Raw genomic sequence first — 17,330 nt, 5'->3', positions numbered from 1 at the left:
TTAGCAAAGGCAGGTCGAGTTGCATTTAGCTGCGTGCATCACACAACAGGCGTTTCTCCTCCTCGTCTCTCTTTCTGACAGATACGGACAACAAGCCCGCCTTCTTACATACGTCACATACTCTCGCGAGTCTAGCGTCATAGCTCTCGCCGATCAGAGAGGTGGCAGCATGGCTAACGTTAGCTGAGGCAGGTCGAGCGCAGGGGAGCTTGTGACAATACATGAGAGAGATGGTGCAAAACTTATCACAAATGGAGGAAGAACAATAAATGCCCAACATAAACAGCAGGGGGTCCATCATCTGGCGGTGGTTTGGCTTCAAGTGGGACGATATTCAGCAGACAACAGCAATATGCTGTTCAATGTATATACTATGATGATTAACCTGTGTGATGACTGTATTATGATGATAGTATATATTTGTACCATGAATTGATTAACGTGGACACCAACTTAAACAAGTTGAAAAACGTATTAGGGTGTTACCATTTAGTGGTCAATAGTACGGAATACATGTATGTACTGTACTGTGCAGTCTACTAATTAAAGTATCAATCAATCAATGCAAAGTATGGAGCAGAAGTGTTACTACAAAAAGGTAGCAACACTATTAATTTGTTCTTTTATTTAAAAAAATCACCTGTGAGAGAATGAAGTGTATTTAATAAATACAGTTTTGGTCAATGGACTTAGTTGTGATTTCCCTCTCTGCATGAAAGTTTAAAATGAGCATATATTAATGCAGTATGAAGAAGAATGTTTTAATGTAGACACATAGAATTATCATACTTCTGTGATTATATGCATCAAGTGTTCATTCAAGGCAAAATATCGTAATATATATCGTATATCGCAATATGGCATAAAAATATCGCCATATTAATAAAAGCCAATATCGCCCAACCCTATGTGAATGCAATGAAAATAATAAAATCTGAGCCAACCAGCTGTTAAAATGTTGTCCAGGTTAATGTTTTAGCCATTTAAGGCCCTTCATTTCAAGATTTCAACTGTGATCGGGCTTTAAACAGGTGGTTGACCTGTTCAGATGGGTGTAACTGCTACTGGTCATATAATGTGAAATAGCATTTAATTTTACATGTATGCAATGACATTTAAATGTAATTATAGATAATAATAATAATAATAATAATAAATACTGTGTAGTGTTTTAAATAGTCAACGGGAAGGATTTTAGTAAGATATAAGCCATGAGCACTACACAGCAAGAAAAAATCCTAGGCAGGACAAGTAAAAATATTGGGGCAAGTAGATTTGAGAAGTCGGGCAAGTAGAAAAAACAAAGGGTGCAAAGTCTGCAGGCAGTAGGAAACACCTGGTTAAGTGTAAAGGAGTAAAACTGATGGCAGTCTAAAGTTCAAGATTTTTGGAGTGGGCTTTAAGAGACATTTTAGCTTTTATATTTTATAAGATTATATATTTTTTGTAAGAACCACAATTAATAAATATATTTCAGTGAATAACTAATTGTTCAAATCTGTATATAAATATGTACATAGTGTTGTAATTATATTCCAACTGCGCGTTCTTCTTGGCCATCGCCGCCGCCGCCGCTTCCCCCCCCCTTAACATGTTGTCCTAGCCTGCTAGCTGCTAGCATGTCTACTCGTTCGGTACACTTCCGAACCGAACCGAAACCCCCATAACCGAAATGGTTCAATACAAATACACGTACCGTTACACCCCTTGTATATACACAGTTGTGTTCAAAAGTTTACATACACTAGTAGAGAACATAATGTCGTGGCTGTCTTGAGTTTCCAATAATTTATACAATTCTTATTTTTTTGTGATAGAGTGATTGGAGCACATACTTGTTTGTCACAAAAAACATTCATGAAGTTTGGTTCTTTTATGAACTGAAAATGTGACCAAATATGCTGGGTCAAAAGTATACATACAGTAATGTTAATATCTGGTTACATGTCCCTTGGCAAGTTTCACTGCAATAAGGCACTTTTGGTAGCCATTCACAAGTTTCTGGTTAAATGTTTGACCACTCCTCTTAACAAAATTGGTGCAGTTCAGCTAAATTTGTTGGTTTTCTGACATGGACTTGTTTCTTCAGCATTGTCCACATGTTCGCAATGGGGTTTAAGTCAGGACTTTGGGAAGGCCATTATAAAACCTTAATTCTCCTTCAAACATATTGCTGGATATTGTGGCCAAACAGCTCAATTTTTCTTTCATCTGACCACAGAGCTTTCCTCCAGAAGGTCTTATCTTTGTCCATGTGATCAGCAGCAAACTTAAGACGAGCCTTAAGGTGTCGCTTCTGGAGCAAGGGCTTCCTTCTTGCATGGTAGCCTCTCAGTCCATGGCGATGAAAAACACGCTTGAGTGTGGACACTGACAACATTGTTCCAGCAGCTTCTAATTCATCGCAGACCTGCTTTTTGGTGGATCTCGGTTGACACCTTGATCATCCTGACCAATTTTCTCTCCGCAGCAGGTGATAGCTTGCGTTTTCTTCCTGATCTTGGCAGTGACAAAACTGTACCATGCACTTTATACTTACGAACAATTGTCTGCACAGTTGCTCTTGGGACCGTAAGCTGCTTTGAAATAGCTCCAAGTGACTTTCCTGACTCGTTCAAGACAATGATTTGTTTTTTCACATATGTGCTGAGTTCCTTTGACTTTCCCATTGTCGCGTTTGTAACCGAGTCCAATGACTACATCACATGAGCCCTATTTAAATGGGCTCAGGGAAATCAACAAGTGCCCTCAATCATAATCACTCACATGAAGTTAAGAGGCCATGTCATGAAGCCAATTTGATGTGATTGTAACTTTTCTACATCACCAAAATTGATAATGTATGTTGCTGTATGTATACTTTTGACCCAGCAAATTTTCAGTAGACCCAAAATAAATTCATAAATCAGAATCAGAATCAGAAATAAAAGACGCAAACTTCATGAATGTTTTTTGTGACAAACAAGTATGTGCTCCAATCCCAAGAAAATAAACGTAGAAATTATTGGAAACTCAAGACAGCAATGACATTATGTCCTTCACAAGTGTATGCAAACATTTGACCACAAATGTACGTATATACTAGGGCTGTCAAGTAATATATTTTTTATCAGATTATTCACACGCTAAACCTCTGATTAATCATGATTAATCGCAGGTTATTATTTGTTTGCACAAATAAAATGTTCTAAAGAAAATTCCCCAATGTTTGGGTAAAAATTTAATTTAGTATTAAGACTGTCATACAGGAACATTCTTTAAATCAGGGGTCTCAAACTCAATTTACCTGGGGGCCACTAGATGCAGAAACTGGGTGAGGCTAGGCTGCAAAAAAAGATTTCTTAAAAAAAGCTAACATGCACTTTTTAATGAATTCACCTTCTTTGAATAGCTGTACCGCCCTAGCAACATACTTGCCAACTCTCGCGATCTTTCCGGGAAACACCCGAATATCAGTGCCACTCCTGACAATCTCCCGGGGCAATCATTCTCCCGGTCTTCACCCGGACAACAATATTAAGAGCGTACCGTGATGGCACTGTCTTTAGCGTCTTCTTCAACCTGCCGTCACGTCCGCTTTTCCACCATACAAAAAATGTGCCGGCCCAGTCAATTATTGCATGAGGCTTCTGCAAACCCAAGGAAGTGACTGCAAGAAATACTTGATCAATGGCCATACAGGTCAAATTCCCAGAATCTCACGCAGCCCTCGCTTCTCCGGGCTACAATAGGGGAAGGGGGTGTAGCCCGGAAGAGTTAGGGCTGCATGGGATTCTGGGTATTTTTTCTGTTGTGTTTATGTTGTGTTACGGTGTGGATGTTCTCCCAAAATGTGTTTGTCATTCTTGTTTGGTGTGGGTTCACAGTTTGGCACATATTTGTAACAGTGTTAAAGTTGTTTATACGGCCACCCTCAGTGTGACCTGTGTGGCTGTTGATCAAGTACATATGTCTTGCAGTCGCTTACTGCGTCTACAGAAACCAAATACAACATGTGGCTGGGCTGGCACGCTGTCTGTACACGTTGTAGAGCACGTTAAAGGAAATGCCTTCACGGTGCCCCCTTATTCTTGTCGTTTGGGTGGAATTCAGGAGAATGACTACACCTGGAGGGGCACTGAAAGTAGTGAGTCTCCCGGAAAAATCGAGGGTATATAAGTATGACGGTGTAAAGCCCCATTCATATAAAACTCGCGGGCCGCACCAACATTAAATTTTCATATTAAGGTGCGGGCCGCAAAATAACCTCTTGCGGGCCGCAAATGGCCCGCGGGCTGCGTGTTTGAGACCCCTGCTTTAAATGCTTTACTGAATTGAGAGTCATTGATTTGCTCAAAACTTGGTTAAAATAAGTATATTAAAAATTAAGTGCACATTTTAAAAGTTTTTGCAGTTTGCAAAATTCTTGCAAACAAAGAACACTATTTAATCAATAATATAGTAAACACACTCATACACTACCTAACATAGTGCACCATTTATTCTTCTTTAGTTTAAACAGTTGTTGAAACTAACTTTTTCTGATGACAATGCTGATCTCTTTTTTTTGGTACAATGCGAACCCAGCTCGTTGTGATTACTTACAGATGTCCAACGCTACTCAGGAAGCAAAATTAATTCAGATTTAGTCTGTAGTTGCAAGTTGATGCTCTTGTTTGTGTAGAACAGTTGGTTTATACTTGCTGTAATTGTGCCTCTTCAAGGTATTGTTTGACAGATCAGTTGTGGTTATATGAATAACATCTTCTTGCAGAACTTGGTCTTCAGATGTGTTAGATCTCCTGCATGGCTGTCCATTTAGCAAAGGCTAAACTGTGCTACTTTTGTTGACAACATCAAATAAGTCAACTTTGCCAGCGTAACGATTCCCTCTGCTTCTTGCCGATGTAGCTAGCATTTATGCCAGCATGTAGCTGAGCTATCGGTGCAGCAGCCGGCACTGCTCACTGAGGACTGCTGCTTGCTTTCACCTCAGTCTCTCCAAGACCGAAAAAAGTCTCCAATATCCCCGGGTAAAATCAAAAGATTTGTCACTATTAGCTGTTTACAAAAGAAGTCACCTAGACAATGGGCAACACCATTCTCAAGTATGTGTTTCGCTTTAAGATGGTATTTTAAACTGGATGTGCGACGATGATAAAAACATTTGGTCGCTGCAATATCAACAAGTTATCTTAGTTTTATCCAAAGTTCTGTTATGAACCAAAATTAGTCACCTCTCATCATGATTCCAGACTGAGACTCAAATGCGCGCGTCTTCCAGGTTAAGCCTCAACCCGGAAGTGATTTATTATCATTCATATTTGATATTGCGATCATTTATTTTCATTAATCACATGCGTTAACGCATTAAGGTTGACAGCCCTAGTATATACATAAATGTATATTCGTATACAAACATACACACACAAACACACATATATATGTATACATATATATATACATATATATATATATATATATATATAAATATACAAATATACATATATATACATGTATATATATATCCAATCCAATCAATCCACTTTATTTATATAGCACATTTAAACAACAATAACGTTTCCAAAGTGCTGCACAGCCATGTTAAAAACAATATTATGCTCCACCAATGACTGAATAAAACACAAAATGAATAAAAATAAAACCAATAAAAACAATATAAAAACAAATATGATTAAAAACTATTTTAAAGGGTAAAATCAATTAAAACAGTAAAATAAAAATCAAAGTGTATAAAAAACACAGAGGACAACAGAGGACAGAGGACCACACAACTCACGTAGTGTTAAAAGCCAAAGAATAAAAGTGGGTCTTAAGACGAGACTTAAAACACTCCACTGTGGAAGCAGTTTGAACATGGAGCGGCAGAGTGTTCCAGAGCTTAGGGCCGACCACAGAGAAGGCCCTGTCTCCCCTGGTCTTAAGTCTGGTCTTGGGCACCACGAGCTGGAGCTGGCTCTTGGACCTCAGAGCGCGCGCAGGGATGTAAATTTGGATGAGGTCCGAGATATATTGAGGTGCCAGTCCATGTAAAGATTTAAAAACAAACAGCAATGTTTTAAATTCAATTCTAAAATGAACAGGGAGCCAGTGCAAACTCTGAAGAATTGGGGTTATATGCTGGCGTTTCCTGGCCCCTGTTAAAAGTCGTGCTGCCGCGTTCTGGACTAACTGCAACCGGGAGAGAGCTTTTTATATATATATATATATATATATATACACACACACACTATATATACATACATATATATATAGTGTGTATATATATATATATACATACACTCATAAACTTTTTTTTTTTTTTTTTTTTCAAAAAATAATTAACTTAGAATTTCATGGCTGCAACACGTGCCAAAGTAGTTGGGAAAGGGCATGTTCACCACTGTGTTACATCACATTTTCTTTTAACAACACTCAATGAACTTTTGGGAACTGAGGAAACTATTTTTTGAAGCTTTGAAAGTGGAATTCTTTACCATTCTTGCTTGATGTACAGCTTTAATTGTTCAATAGTCCAGGATCTTGTTGTCGTATTTTACGCTTCATAATGTGCCACACATTTTCGATGGGAGACATGTCTGGACTGCAGGCGGGCCAGGAAAGTACCCGCACTCTTTTACTACGAAGCCACGCTGTTGTAACACGTGACTTGGCATTGTTTTGCTGAAATAAGCAGGGGCGTCCATGATAACGTTGCTTGGATGACAACATATGTCGCTCCGAAACATGTATGGACCATTCAGCATTAATGGTGCCTTCACAGATGTGTAAGTTACCCATGCCTTGGACACTAATACATCCCCATACCATCACAGATGCTGGCTTTGGAACTTTGCGCCTATAACAATCGGGATGGTTATTTTCCTCTTTGTTCCAAAGGACACCACGTACACAGTTTCCAAATATAATTTGAAATGTGCACTCGTCAGACCACAGAACACTTTTCCACTTTGCATCAGTCCATCTTTGATGAGCTCGGACCCAGCGAAGCCAGCAGTGTTCCTTTGTGTTGTTGATAAATGGTTTTCACTTTGCATAGCAGAGTTTTAACTTGCAATTACAAATGTAGCGACCAACTGTAGTTACTGACTGTGGTTTTATGAAGTGTTCCTGAGCTCATGGGGTGATATCCTTTACACACTGATGACGGTTTTTGATGCCTGAGGGATAAAAGGTCCGTAATATCATCACTTACGTCAGTGATTTCTCCAGATTTTCTGAACCTTTTGATGATTTTACGGACCGCAGATGGTAAAATCCCTAAATTCCTTGCAATAGCTCGTTAAGAAATGTTGTTCTAAAACTGTTCGACAATTTGCTTACAAATTGGTGACCCTCGCCCCATCCTTGTTTGTGAATGACTTAGCATTTCATGGAAGCTGTTTTTAAACCCAATCATAGCACCCACCTATTCCTAGGACTGCAGAGTTTGGAGGGACTGGAGGAGATGCGGATGAGGGGACAGGACTGCAGAGTTTGGAGGGACTGGAGGAGGTGCGGATGAGGGGACAGGGCTGCGGAGCTAGCACTGAGCGCTGGGACGGAGAGGCTTCGTGGTGTCTTGGCTGGGTGAGCAGGTGTCGGACACCTCTGTCACCTTGGACGTATCCTCGCTCATCCATGCGGACTGGACACAGGGCGAAAATGGAGTCGGCTGTCTTGCTTGCTTTGTTGGGTCTGCTTCTGTCTCTGGCCATGCTCCCCCCATCCCAGCGGACGATGGCGTGGAACACCCCAGAGGCCACCACAGTAGATATGTTTCTTTTACTTTTTATTCATAGCTAGTATGTAGAAGTGTCCGGTTGTATCTGTTGCTTTAATGTCTTTAATGTCCTCTGTGTTCTTTGATGTTTGATGTTTCCCTCTTACACACATGGAAGAGGGATGTGTTCCATGGCTATGAGTTGTTGTTTTTTTCCCTTGGCCTCAGTCTGCACCTCCTCTCCAGGGCCCAGGCTAAGACCGATTTTTTTAAATTTTGTTTTAATCTTCTATTCCCCCCCCTCCTTGTTTACCTGTATTTTATCTTTTTTGTAAGGGGCGCTGGAAGCCGGCAGACCCGTCAGCGATCCTGTTCTGTCTCCCTGTAATGTTTGTCCAAACTTGAATGGGATTGTGCTGAAAATTTTAATTTTCCTGAAGGAACTCTCCTGACGGAATAAATAAAGTACTATCTATCTAATCTAATCTAATTAGCCTGCATACCTGTGGGATATTCCAAATAAGTGTTTGATGAGCATTCCTCAACTTTATCAGTATTTATTGCCACTTTTCCCAACTTCCTTGTCATGTGTTGCTGGCATGAAATTCTAAAGTTAAGGATTATTTGCAAAAAAAAAAAATGTTTATCAGTTTGAACATCAAATATTTTGTCTTTGTAGCATATTCAACTGATTATGGGTTGAAAATGATTTGTAAATCATTGTATTTCGTTTATATTTATATCTAAAACAATTTCCCAACTCATATGGAAACGGGGTTTGTTCATACACACACACACACACACACACACATATATATATATATATTTACACACACACACACACACACACACACACACACACACACACACACATATATACATACATATATATACATTGGTAAACATAAACACACATACATATATATATATAAAAACACACACACAAACCTGTTTGAATACAATTTTTTTGCCCATCTCTGCGCTTGCATTATACACCAAGAGAAGCTTTTTAAAACGTTTTTTTTTTTTAATAAATAATACATTCATACAAAATAATATATTGCAACAATCGGTTTGATTTGAAAATAGTATCAAATAAAGAAGCAAATCTGAATCATAACCCCAGGAATCATAATCAAATCAAATCTTGTGATATTAAATTCCCATCCCTGTAATGACCAGCTTCTTAAAACAGATTGTATTCAATAATAGAGAATGCATTGTCCTAAATGCAGTATAATGTATATTTAAAATGAGCATGTACAGAACAGTATAATGTCAACCCATTTCAAAGCCATATGTATACCTCTTTTATGCAGCCATCCCTCCTTGACGATCACCACATTGGTCATGTTGGTGGACAGGGTAAAGGATCCAGGATTTCCACAGGGAGAGTCACTTCGTTTCCCAAGTTGTCTTTAATCAGCCCAGAGCACAAGGCTTGTGGTTATCTATTAGTTGGAAAAGAGTAAAAATTAGCCCCACATTGAGGAGGAACTTTTTTCTTACTTGTCTGAATATTAACTTTCAGGTCAACTCACAAAACAAGCAATGGGACCCAGGTGGTCCTGCCACTTTATGGTTGACACAGTAAAAGACATACATTGCCTGTTTCCTGCATTAGAAACAACCATTGGCGATAGAAGATTTAAGACATTTGACTAACTGATTTGATTTATTACCTATGTTTTGGCCGACTATACTTAAATTAATAACAGGCTGCATCTCAGTAGGCAACATCTGTCTAAGAATATAAACAAGTGTCATATCTACAGGTGTTTTTGTTTTTACTCAAGTAACTCGCGCATATGTCACACTTTCTTTGCAACGTGGAGTGCAAACATACACATGTAATCCAGCAATAGTAAAGGCCTGACTAGCTCAAGGTCAGGAAATACCATGAGGATAAAGTTGTACATAAAGCCATGTACTATCTACCCTCTAAACATTAAGTCTACAATCAAATAAGGTTCCACCTGAGAGCTGTATTAGATGATCTGGCACAACAAAAATAACTATGCTGAGTCTCGGCTGACCGTGAAAAGGAGTAATTAATTTGAACAACATATCAAACACTTTTCTGATGCATTGCACTTCATACAAATGCATGCACACGGACAATAGGCTTGTGCAAATTCCAAATTTGGAATTTAATTAATTTGAAGAATTGGAACTTCATTGGTTCGTGAATGCGTGGGTTCCCTCCGGGTACTCCGGCTTCCTCCCACTTCCAAAGACATGCACCTGGGGATAGGTTGATTGGCAACACTAAATTGGCCCTAGTGTGTGAATGTGAGCGTGAATGTTGTCTGTCTATCTGTGTTGGCCCTGCGATGAGGTGGCGACTTGTCCAGGGTGTACCCCGCCTTCTGCCCGATTGTAGCTGAGATAGGCGCCAGCGCCCCCCGTGACCCCGAAAGGGAATAAGCGGTAGAAAATGGATGGATGGATGGGATGGAACTTCATTGGCTGCACTTCACAAGATATTGAACTGGAATTACCGGAAGTTAAAAATTTCAGCGATATTCCTTACAGTCAAGGTACAAGAAGTAGCATTACAAAGGCTTTGGTTGAAATACTAAAAATATTTTACAAACATTAAAATTGAACACAAATTCCCTTTATTTTGAAAGTTGGATAAAGTAAATGTGAATTTAAGTACTGTTCCCCCATTTACCATACTTATAAAGTTATAATACAAATACAATTATTTAATTTATATGTCTCCCAGCTGGCCTGGGAATGGATCGGAATCCCCCAGGAGGACCTGCACCAAGTGGCTCGGGAGAGGGAAGACTGGGCTTTCCTGCTTAGGCTGCTGCCCCCGCAACTCAACCTCAGATAAGCGGAAGAAGATGGATTGATGAATGGGTTTGTTAATAGTTGCTTGTATTCGTAATTGTTGGTGAAAAACATTTACTGCAATTAAAATATAATCCATACATGAGGTTCATATTAGTAATATTCATAAAAATATGTAAAACAGTCATATAGATAGATAGATAGATAGATAGATAGATAGATAGATAGATAGATAGATAGATAGATAGTACTTTATTGATTACTTCAGGAAAATTGAAATTCCAGCAGCAGTGTACAGAGTTGAGATCAATTTAAAAAGTAAAATATGGGGGTATAAATGGAAACAAAATACAAACATATTACAATAAGAATAAAAATAAAAAGCAACAATGGAAATAGAAATATAACAGTAAAATAAGAATATAACAAGAGAAACTAGGCAGTAGTGGAATGTAATGTGTGGAACATAATGACTCTGAAAGCACAAACATTTTCAATTGAATTTCAATTATACTTCCTTCAATTTGAAGTTGAATTGCATTTCTACTTCCTATTTTCAACATCAATATGAATGCATGGAACTTGATTAGAATTTGGAAGACATTCTCAGTTCAATTCTCCTCAGTGCCTTTGTGGTTAGAGTGCCTGCCCTGAGACTAGAAGGTCGTGAGTTCAAACCCCGGCCGAGTCATACCAAAGACTATAAAAATGGGACCCATTTCCTCCTGCTTGGCACTCAGCATCAAGGGTTGGAATTGGGGGTCAAATCACCAAATGACTACCGAGCGTGGGCACCACTGCTGCTCACTGCTTCCCTCACCTCCAGGGGGTAAACATGGGGATGATTCAAATGCAGAGGATAAATTCACCACACCCAGTGTGTGTGTGTGTGACTATCGTTGGGACTTTAACTTTAATTCTGGAATTTTGCACAAAGCCTGGCGGACAATAACATTATATTCCACTAGGCATCCTCAAATTATTCATAATATGCTATAAAATATGTACCATGCACGTTGTTCAAAATACAGTCGTCCCTCACCAAATCACGCTTTAAATATTGCAGCTTCAGCACATCACAGATTTTTTGTTTGATTATTATTTTTTTGTATTCTTTTAGAGCAGGGGTCGGCAACCTTTACCACTCAAAGAGCCATTTTGACCCGTTTCACAAAATAAAGAAAACAATGGGAGCCACAAGACTCCTGAAATATTTAATGAAATAACACTGTATACAGAGATTTTTTTTGCTTTGGGCTATGTATAAACCAGGGGTTTCAGACACGCGGCCCGCAATTAAATATGAAGATTTGACGTTAGTGCGGCCAGTGAGTTTCATATGAAGGCCCCTTATTAGCATCACGCATAAAAATCCTCCCGATTTGTCCATGAGACTCGCGGGTTACAGAGTGACTATTCCCTCAGACGTCGCCTGAGTAATACCCAATGAACAAAAACAAGGGCGTGCTACGATGGCACTGTCTTTAGTGCTCTCCACAACCTGTACAAACAGCTTACCAGTCAGGTCACGTGTTATATGTGGCTTCTACAGACGCACACATGCGACTGCAAGGCATTCTTGTTCAACAGCCATACAGGTCACACTGAGGGTGCCAGTTTAAACAACTTTAACACTGTTACAAATATGCGCCACACTGTAAAACCATACCAAACAAGAATGACAAATACATTTCGGAAAAACCTCCGCACTGTAACACAACATAAACACAACATAAATACCCAGAATCCCATGCAACCCTGACTCTTCTAGACTACATTATTCACCCCGCTACCACCAGCCCCCCCACTCCTGCCCCCTCCTGCGTCGGTTGAGGTGGGCGGGGTTGGGGGCGGCGGGGTTTGGTGCTAGCGGGGTGTATAATGTAGCCTTGAAGTATTCCCTCCACCTATCCACAACATCCGCAGTTGAGGTCAGCAGAACACCATCCGCACCATACACGGTGTTGATAGTGCACTGCTTCCCCTTCCTGAGGCAGCGGATGGTTGTCCAGAATCGCTTCGAAGCCGTCCGGAAGTCGTTTTCCATGGCTTCCCCGAACTCCTCCCATGTCCGAGTTTTTGCCTCCGCGACCGCTGAAGCTACACACCGCTTGGCCTGTCGGTACCTGTCTACTGCCTCCGGAGTCCAATGAGCCAAAAGAACCCGATAGGACTCCTTCTTCAGCTTGACGGCACGCCTCACCGCTGGTGTCCACCAACAGGTTTTAGGATTACCGCCCCGACAGGCACCAACTACCTTGCGGCCACAGCTCCAATCAGCCGCCTCGATAATAGAGGTGCGGAACATGATCCCCTCGGACTCAATGTCCAGGACCTCCCTCGTGACATGTTCAAAGATCTTCCAGAGGTGGGAATTGAAACTTTCTCTGACAGGAGACTCTGCCAGACGTTCCCAACGGACCCTCACAATGCGTTTGGGCCTGCCAGGTCTGTCCGGCATCCTCCCCCACCATCGCAGCCAACTCAACACCAGGTGGTGATCGGTAGAAAGCTCCGCCCCTCTCTTCACCCGAGTGTCCAAAATATGAGGCCGCTAATCCGATAACACAACTACAAAGTCGATCATGGAACTACGGCCCAGGGTGTCCTGGTGCCAAGTGCACATATGGACACCCTTAAGTTTGAACAAGTCAACTCATCATGCTTAATTTATTACAGCATTCAGGAAGCCTGTAGTTGACTTTTATTATGTAAATGTTATATTTTTATCAACATGTGATAGCAGCGACCCTGCAATTCAAAACTAGGCTGCTACATTACTTATGATTAATATAACTATAGCTGAAAAAATAGTACAATAGCAAAAGGGGAGAGACTATTCATCGCTGAAACACCATGGAGTTCAATGAAATAACAGACAGGCAGGGCTTTGCTGCCCCTAACACACACACACGCACACACACGCACGCGCACATACACACACAGCAAAATGAGCTAACGTTACGCTAAAAGCTAATTAGCCTTCACCTCAAGCCAGAACTGCGAGCGAGCCGAGCTGCAGTTTAAGTTTCTAGAAGGTCAACGGGCTCATAGTGATGTTAGTAGTAGTTGTGACTGGGAAGGTTTTTTTATAATTTAGGGAGAGTACGCTGTCCGCTGCTACCCTGCTAAACCCATATCTGCACGACGCTGAAGAATTGACTACATGCACTCTGAATACGCACTGCTGATTGGCTGTTACATTGCTCTGAATACGCACTGCTGATTGGCTTTGTATGTCACCAATCAGATGGTTGTGTGGGTGGGACAATGCTGGTGCTGTGTAGGAGACAGAGGCAGAAAGCAGAGCAGCATGTGAAGACTTTTGGTTACAAACTCGTTCGGTACACCCGCGTGCTGAACCGAAACCCCCCTACCGAAACAGTGTGTGTATATATATATATATATATATATATATATATATATATATATATACACACACACACACACATACATACAGTATACAGTGTTTCCCCCAGGAAATGTGTTTTCTGAACCCACTACTACCGACCACGCAGTCTGATATATCAATGATGAAATCTTAACATTGCAACACATGCCAATATAGCCGGGGTAGTTTACTAAATTGCAATTTTAAATTTCGCGCCGAAGTATCCTGCTGAAACGCCGCGGTATGATGACGCGTGCGCGTGAGGTCACGCATTGTAGAGGACATTTTGTTCCAGCACCGTTCCCAGCTATAAGTCGTCTGTTTTCATCGCATTAATCCAGAGCATTCTGGACATCTGTGTTGCGGAATCTTTTGCAATTTGTTCAATGAATAATGGAAATGTCAAAGAAGAAAGCTGGAGGTGAGAAGCGGTGTTTTGCGGCCGCCTTTAGCAACACAAACACAGCCGGTGTTTCATTGTTTACATTCCCGAAAGATGACGGTGAAGCTCTACTATGGAACAGAGCGGTCAAGCGAACACGGTTGGATTGGATCACACACACAAAGTACAGTGTATTATGCAGCGATCATTCCGAAAGATCGTGTTTCGAAAAGGGTCCCTTGCGAAGGGCAAAGATGGGCATCGCCACCACCCGTCGACTGGTGCTGAAGAAAGGTGCGGGGCCGACCTTCAGGTTGTACAGGTACGACCATATAATCCCACTAAAACACTAGTAACACGATAAGCAGATAAAGGATTTTCCAGAATTATCCTAGTAAACTTGTCTAATAACATCAGAATCGCTCCCACTGTATAGTCTTTTTTTTTTCTCTAGTCCCTCACTCTCACTTTCCTCATCCAAGAATCTTTCATCCTCGCTCAAATTAATGGGGAAATCGTCGCTTTCTCGATCCGAATGGCCCTCGCTGCTGGTGGCCATGATTGTAAACAATGTTCAGATGTGAGGAGCTCCACAACCCGTGACGTCACGCACAAATCGTTTGCTACTTCCGGTACAGGCAATCCTTTTTTATCAGCACCAAAAGTTGCAAACTTTATAGTCGATGTTCCATGATCGATGTAATGGCAGGAACCCTGCCATTACATGTTGATAAAAATATAACATTTACATAATAAAAATCAACTACAGGCTACTGCCATTCAAAACTAGGCTGCTGCATTACTAAGGATTAATGCAACTGTAGCTGAAAAAAATAGTACAATAGCAATAGGAGAGACTATTCATCCGTAAACAGCATGAAGGTCATGTAGGCTTTATGATGCAGATTCATTATTATATCAACCATCAGAGACAGAAACTCTTCATTACACATAATGTTGTTTTTTGCTGCTTCAACACAGCTCAATCAACACAGCAAAAAAATCAAGAGAAATAACTTAGTTTTTGACTGTAAGTCAATATAGCTTGTCTTTCTCTCAGATATGACAGGGCTTTGCTGTCCGTAACACACACACACACACACACACACACACACAAACACACCGCACAGTGAGCTAACGCTACGCTTATACGCTTATAGCTAATTAGCCTTCACCTCAAGGACTGCGAGCGAGCTGAGCTGCCACTTCTGTTTCTAGAACGTCAACGGGCTCACAGTGATGTTATTAGTAGTTGACTGGGAGGTGTTTATTATCATTTGAGGAGAGTCCACCGCCTCACCTGCTAAAAACACTTTTCTGCTCACTCCACGTTAAATGCGCTCTGAATACGCACTGCTGACTGGCTGTTGCACTCTGAATACGCCCTGCTGATTGGCTGTTACCGATCTGTGTGTTACCAATCAGATGGTTGTGTGGGTGGGACAATGCTGGGTGCCGCATAGACATACTGACAGAGGCAGACGCAGAACTAAGCAGAGCAGCTTGTTAAGACTTTTTTTTTTTTCGTTAAGACTTTACTATAGGCGGTGGTTCTTTGTTAAGGCGGCCGCCTTAACAACAAAGCGCTGCGGGAAACCCTGATATTTATATATATAATATACAGTACATAGATGAGGGGGCAACTTGTCCAGGGTGTATCCCCCCTACCGAAACAGTGTGTATATATATATATATATATATATATACACACACACACACACACACACATACATACAGTATACAGTGTTTCCCCCAGGAAATGTGTTTTCTGAAACCCACTACTACCGACCACGCAGTCTGATATATCAATGATGAAATCTTAACATTGCAACACATGCCAATATACTAAATTGCAATTTTAAATTTCGCGCCGAAGTATCCTGCTGAAACGCCGCGGTATGATGACGCGTGCGCGTGAGGTCACGCATTGTAGAGGGCATTTTGTTCCAGCACCGTTCCCAGCTATAAGTCGTCTGTTTTCATCGCATTAATCCAGAGCATTCTGGACATCTGTGTTGCTGAATCTTTTGCAATTTGTTCAATGAATAATGGAAACGTCAAAGAAGAAAGCTGGAGGTGAGAAGCGGTGTTTTGCGGCCGCCTTTAGCAACACAAACACAGCCGGTGTTTCATTGTTTACATTCCCGAAAGATGACGGTGAAGCTCTACTATGGAACAGAGCGGTCAAACGAACACGGTTGGATTGGATCACACACACAAAGTACAGTGTATTATGCAGCGATCATTCCGAAAGATCGTGTTTCGAAAAGGGTCCCTTGCGAAGGGCAAAGATGGGCATCGCCACCACCCGTCGACTGGTGCTGAAGAAAGGTGCGGGGCCGACCTTCAGGTTGTACAGGTACGACCATATAATCCCACTAAAACACTAGTAACACGATAAGCAGATAAAGGATTTTCCAGAATTATCCTAGTAAACTTGTCTAATAACATCTGAATCGCTCCCACTGTATAGTCTTTTTTTTTTTCTCTAGTCCCTCACCCTCACTTTACTCATCCAAGAATCTTTCATCCTCGCTCAAATTAATGGGGAAATCGTCACTTTCTCGATCCGAATGGCCCTCGCTGCTGGTGGCCATGATTGTAAACAATGTTCAGATGTGAGGAGCTCCACAACCCGTGACGTCACGCACAAATCGTTTGCTACTTCCGGTACAGGCAATCCTTTTTTATCAGCACCAAAAGTTGCAAACTTTATAGTCGATGTTCCATGATCGATGTAATGGCAGGAACCCTGCCATTACATGTTGATAAAAATATAACATTTACATAATAAAAATCAACTACAGGCTACTGCCATTCAAAACTAGGCTGCTGCATTACTAAGGATTAATGCAACTGTAGCTGAAAAAAATAGTACAATAGCAATAGGAGAGACTATTCATCCGTAAACAGCATGAAGGTCATGTAGGCTTTATGATGCAGATTCATTATTATATCAACCATCAGAGACAGAAACTCTTCATTACACATAATGTTGTTTTTTGCTGCTTCAACACAGCTCAATCAACACAGCAAAAAATCAAGAGAAATAA

At 40.9% G+C, this 17,330-nt stretch overlaps 1 protein-coding gene across 1 annotated transcript in view; it reads right to left on the bottom strand.

Moving 5' to 3' along the window:
* Positions 1-17,330, bottom strand: part of akt1 (v-akt murine thymoma viral oncogene homolog 1) — a 94,789-nt gene that overhangs the window by 66,590 nt on the left and 10,869 nt on the right. The window contains exon 2 of the mRNA XM_061895422.1: positions 9,009-9,153. Within this exon, the coding sequence (XP_061751406.1) occupies positions 9,009-9,054 (46 nt within the window). The 5' untranslated portion in view covers positions 9,055-9,153. The remainder of the gene's footprint in view (positions 1-9,008; positions 9,154-17,330) is intronic.

The sequence above is a fragment of the Nerophis ophidion genome, linkage group LG03 (assembly GCF_033978795.1).
Source record: "Nerophis ophidion isolate RoL-2023_Sa linkage group LG03, RoL_Noph_v1.0, whole genome shotgun sequence".
NCBI classification, from domain to species: domain Eukaryota; kingdom Metazoa; phylum Chordata; class Actinopteri; order Syngnathiformes; family Syngnathidae; genus Nerophis; species Nerophis ophidion.
The sequence above is the reverse complement of the archived record's forward strand: the minus strand, read 5'-3'. Positions and strand labels throughout refer to the sequence as shown.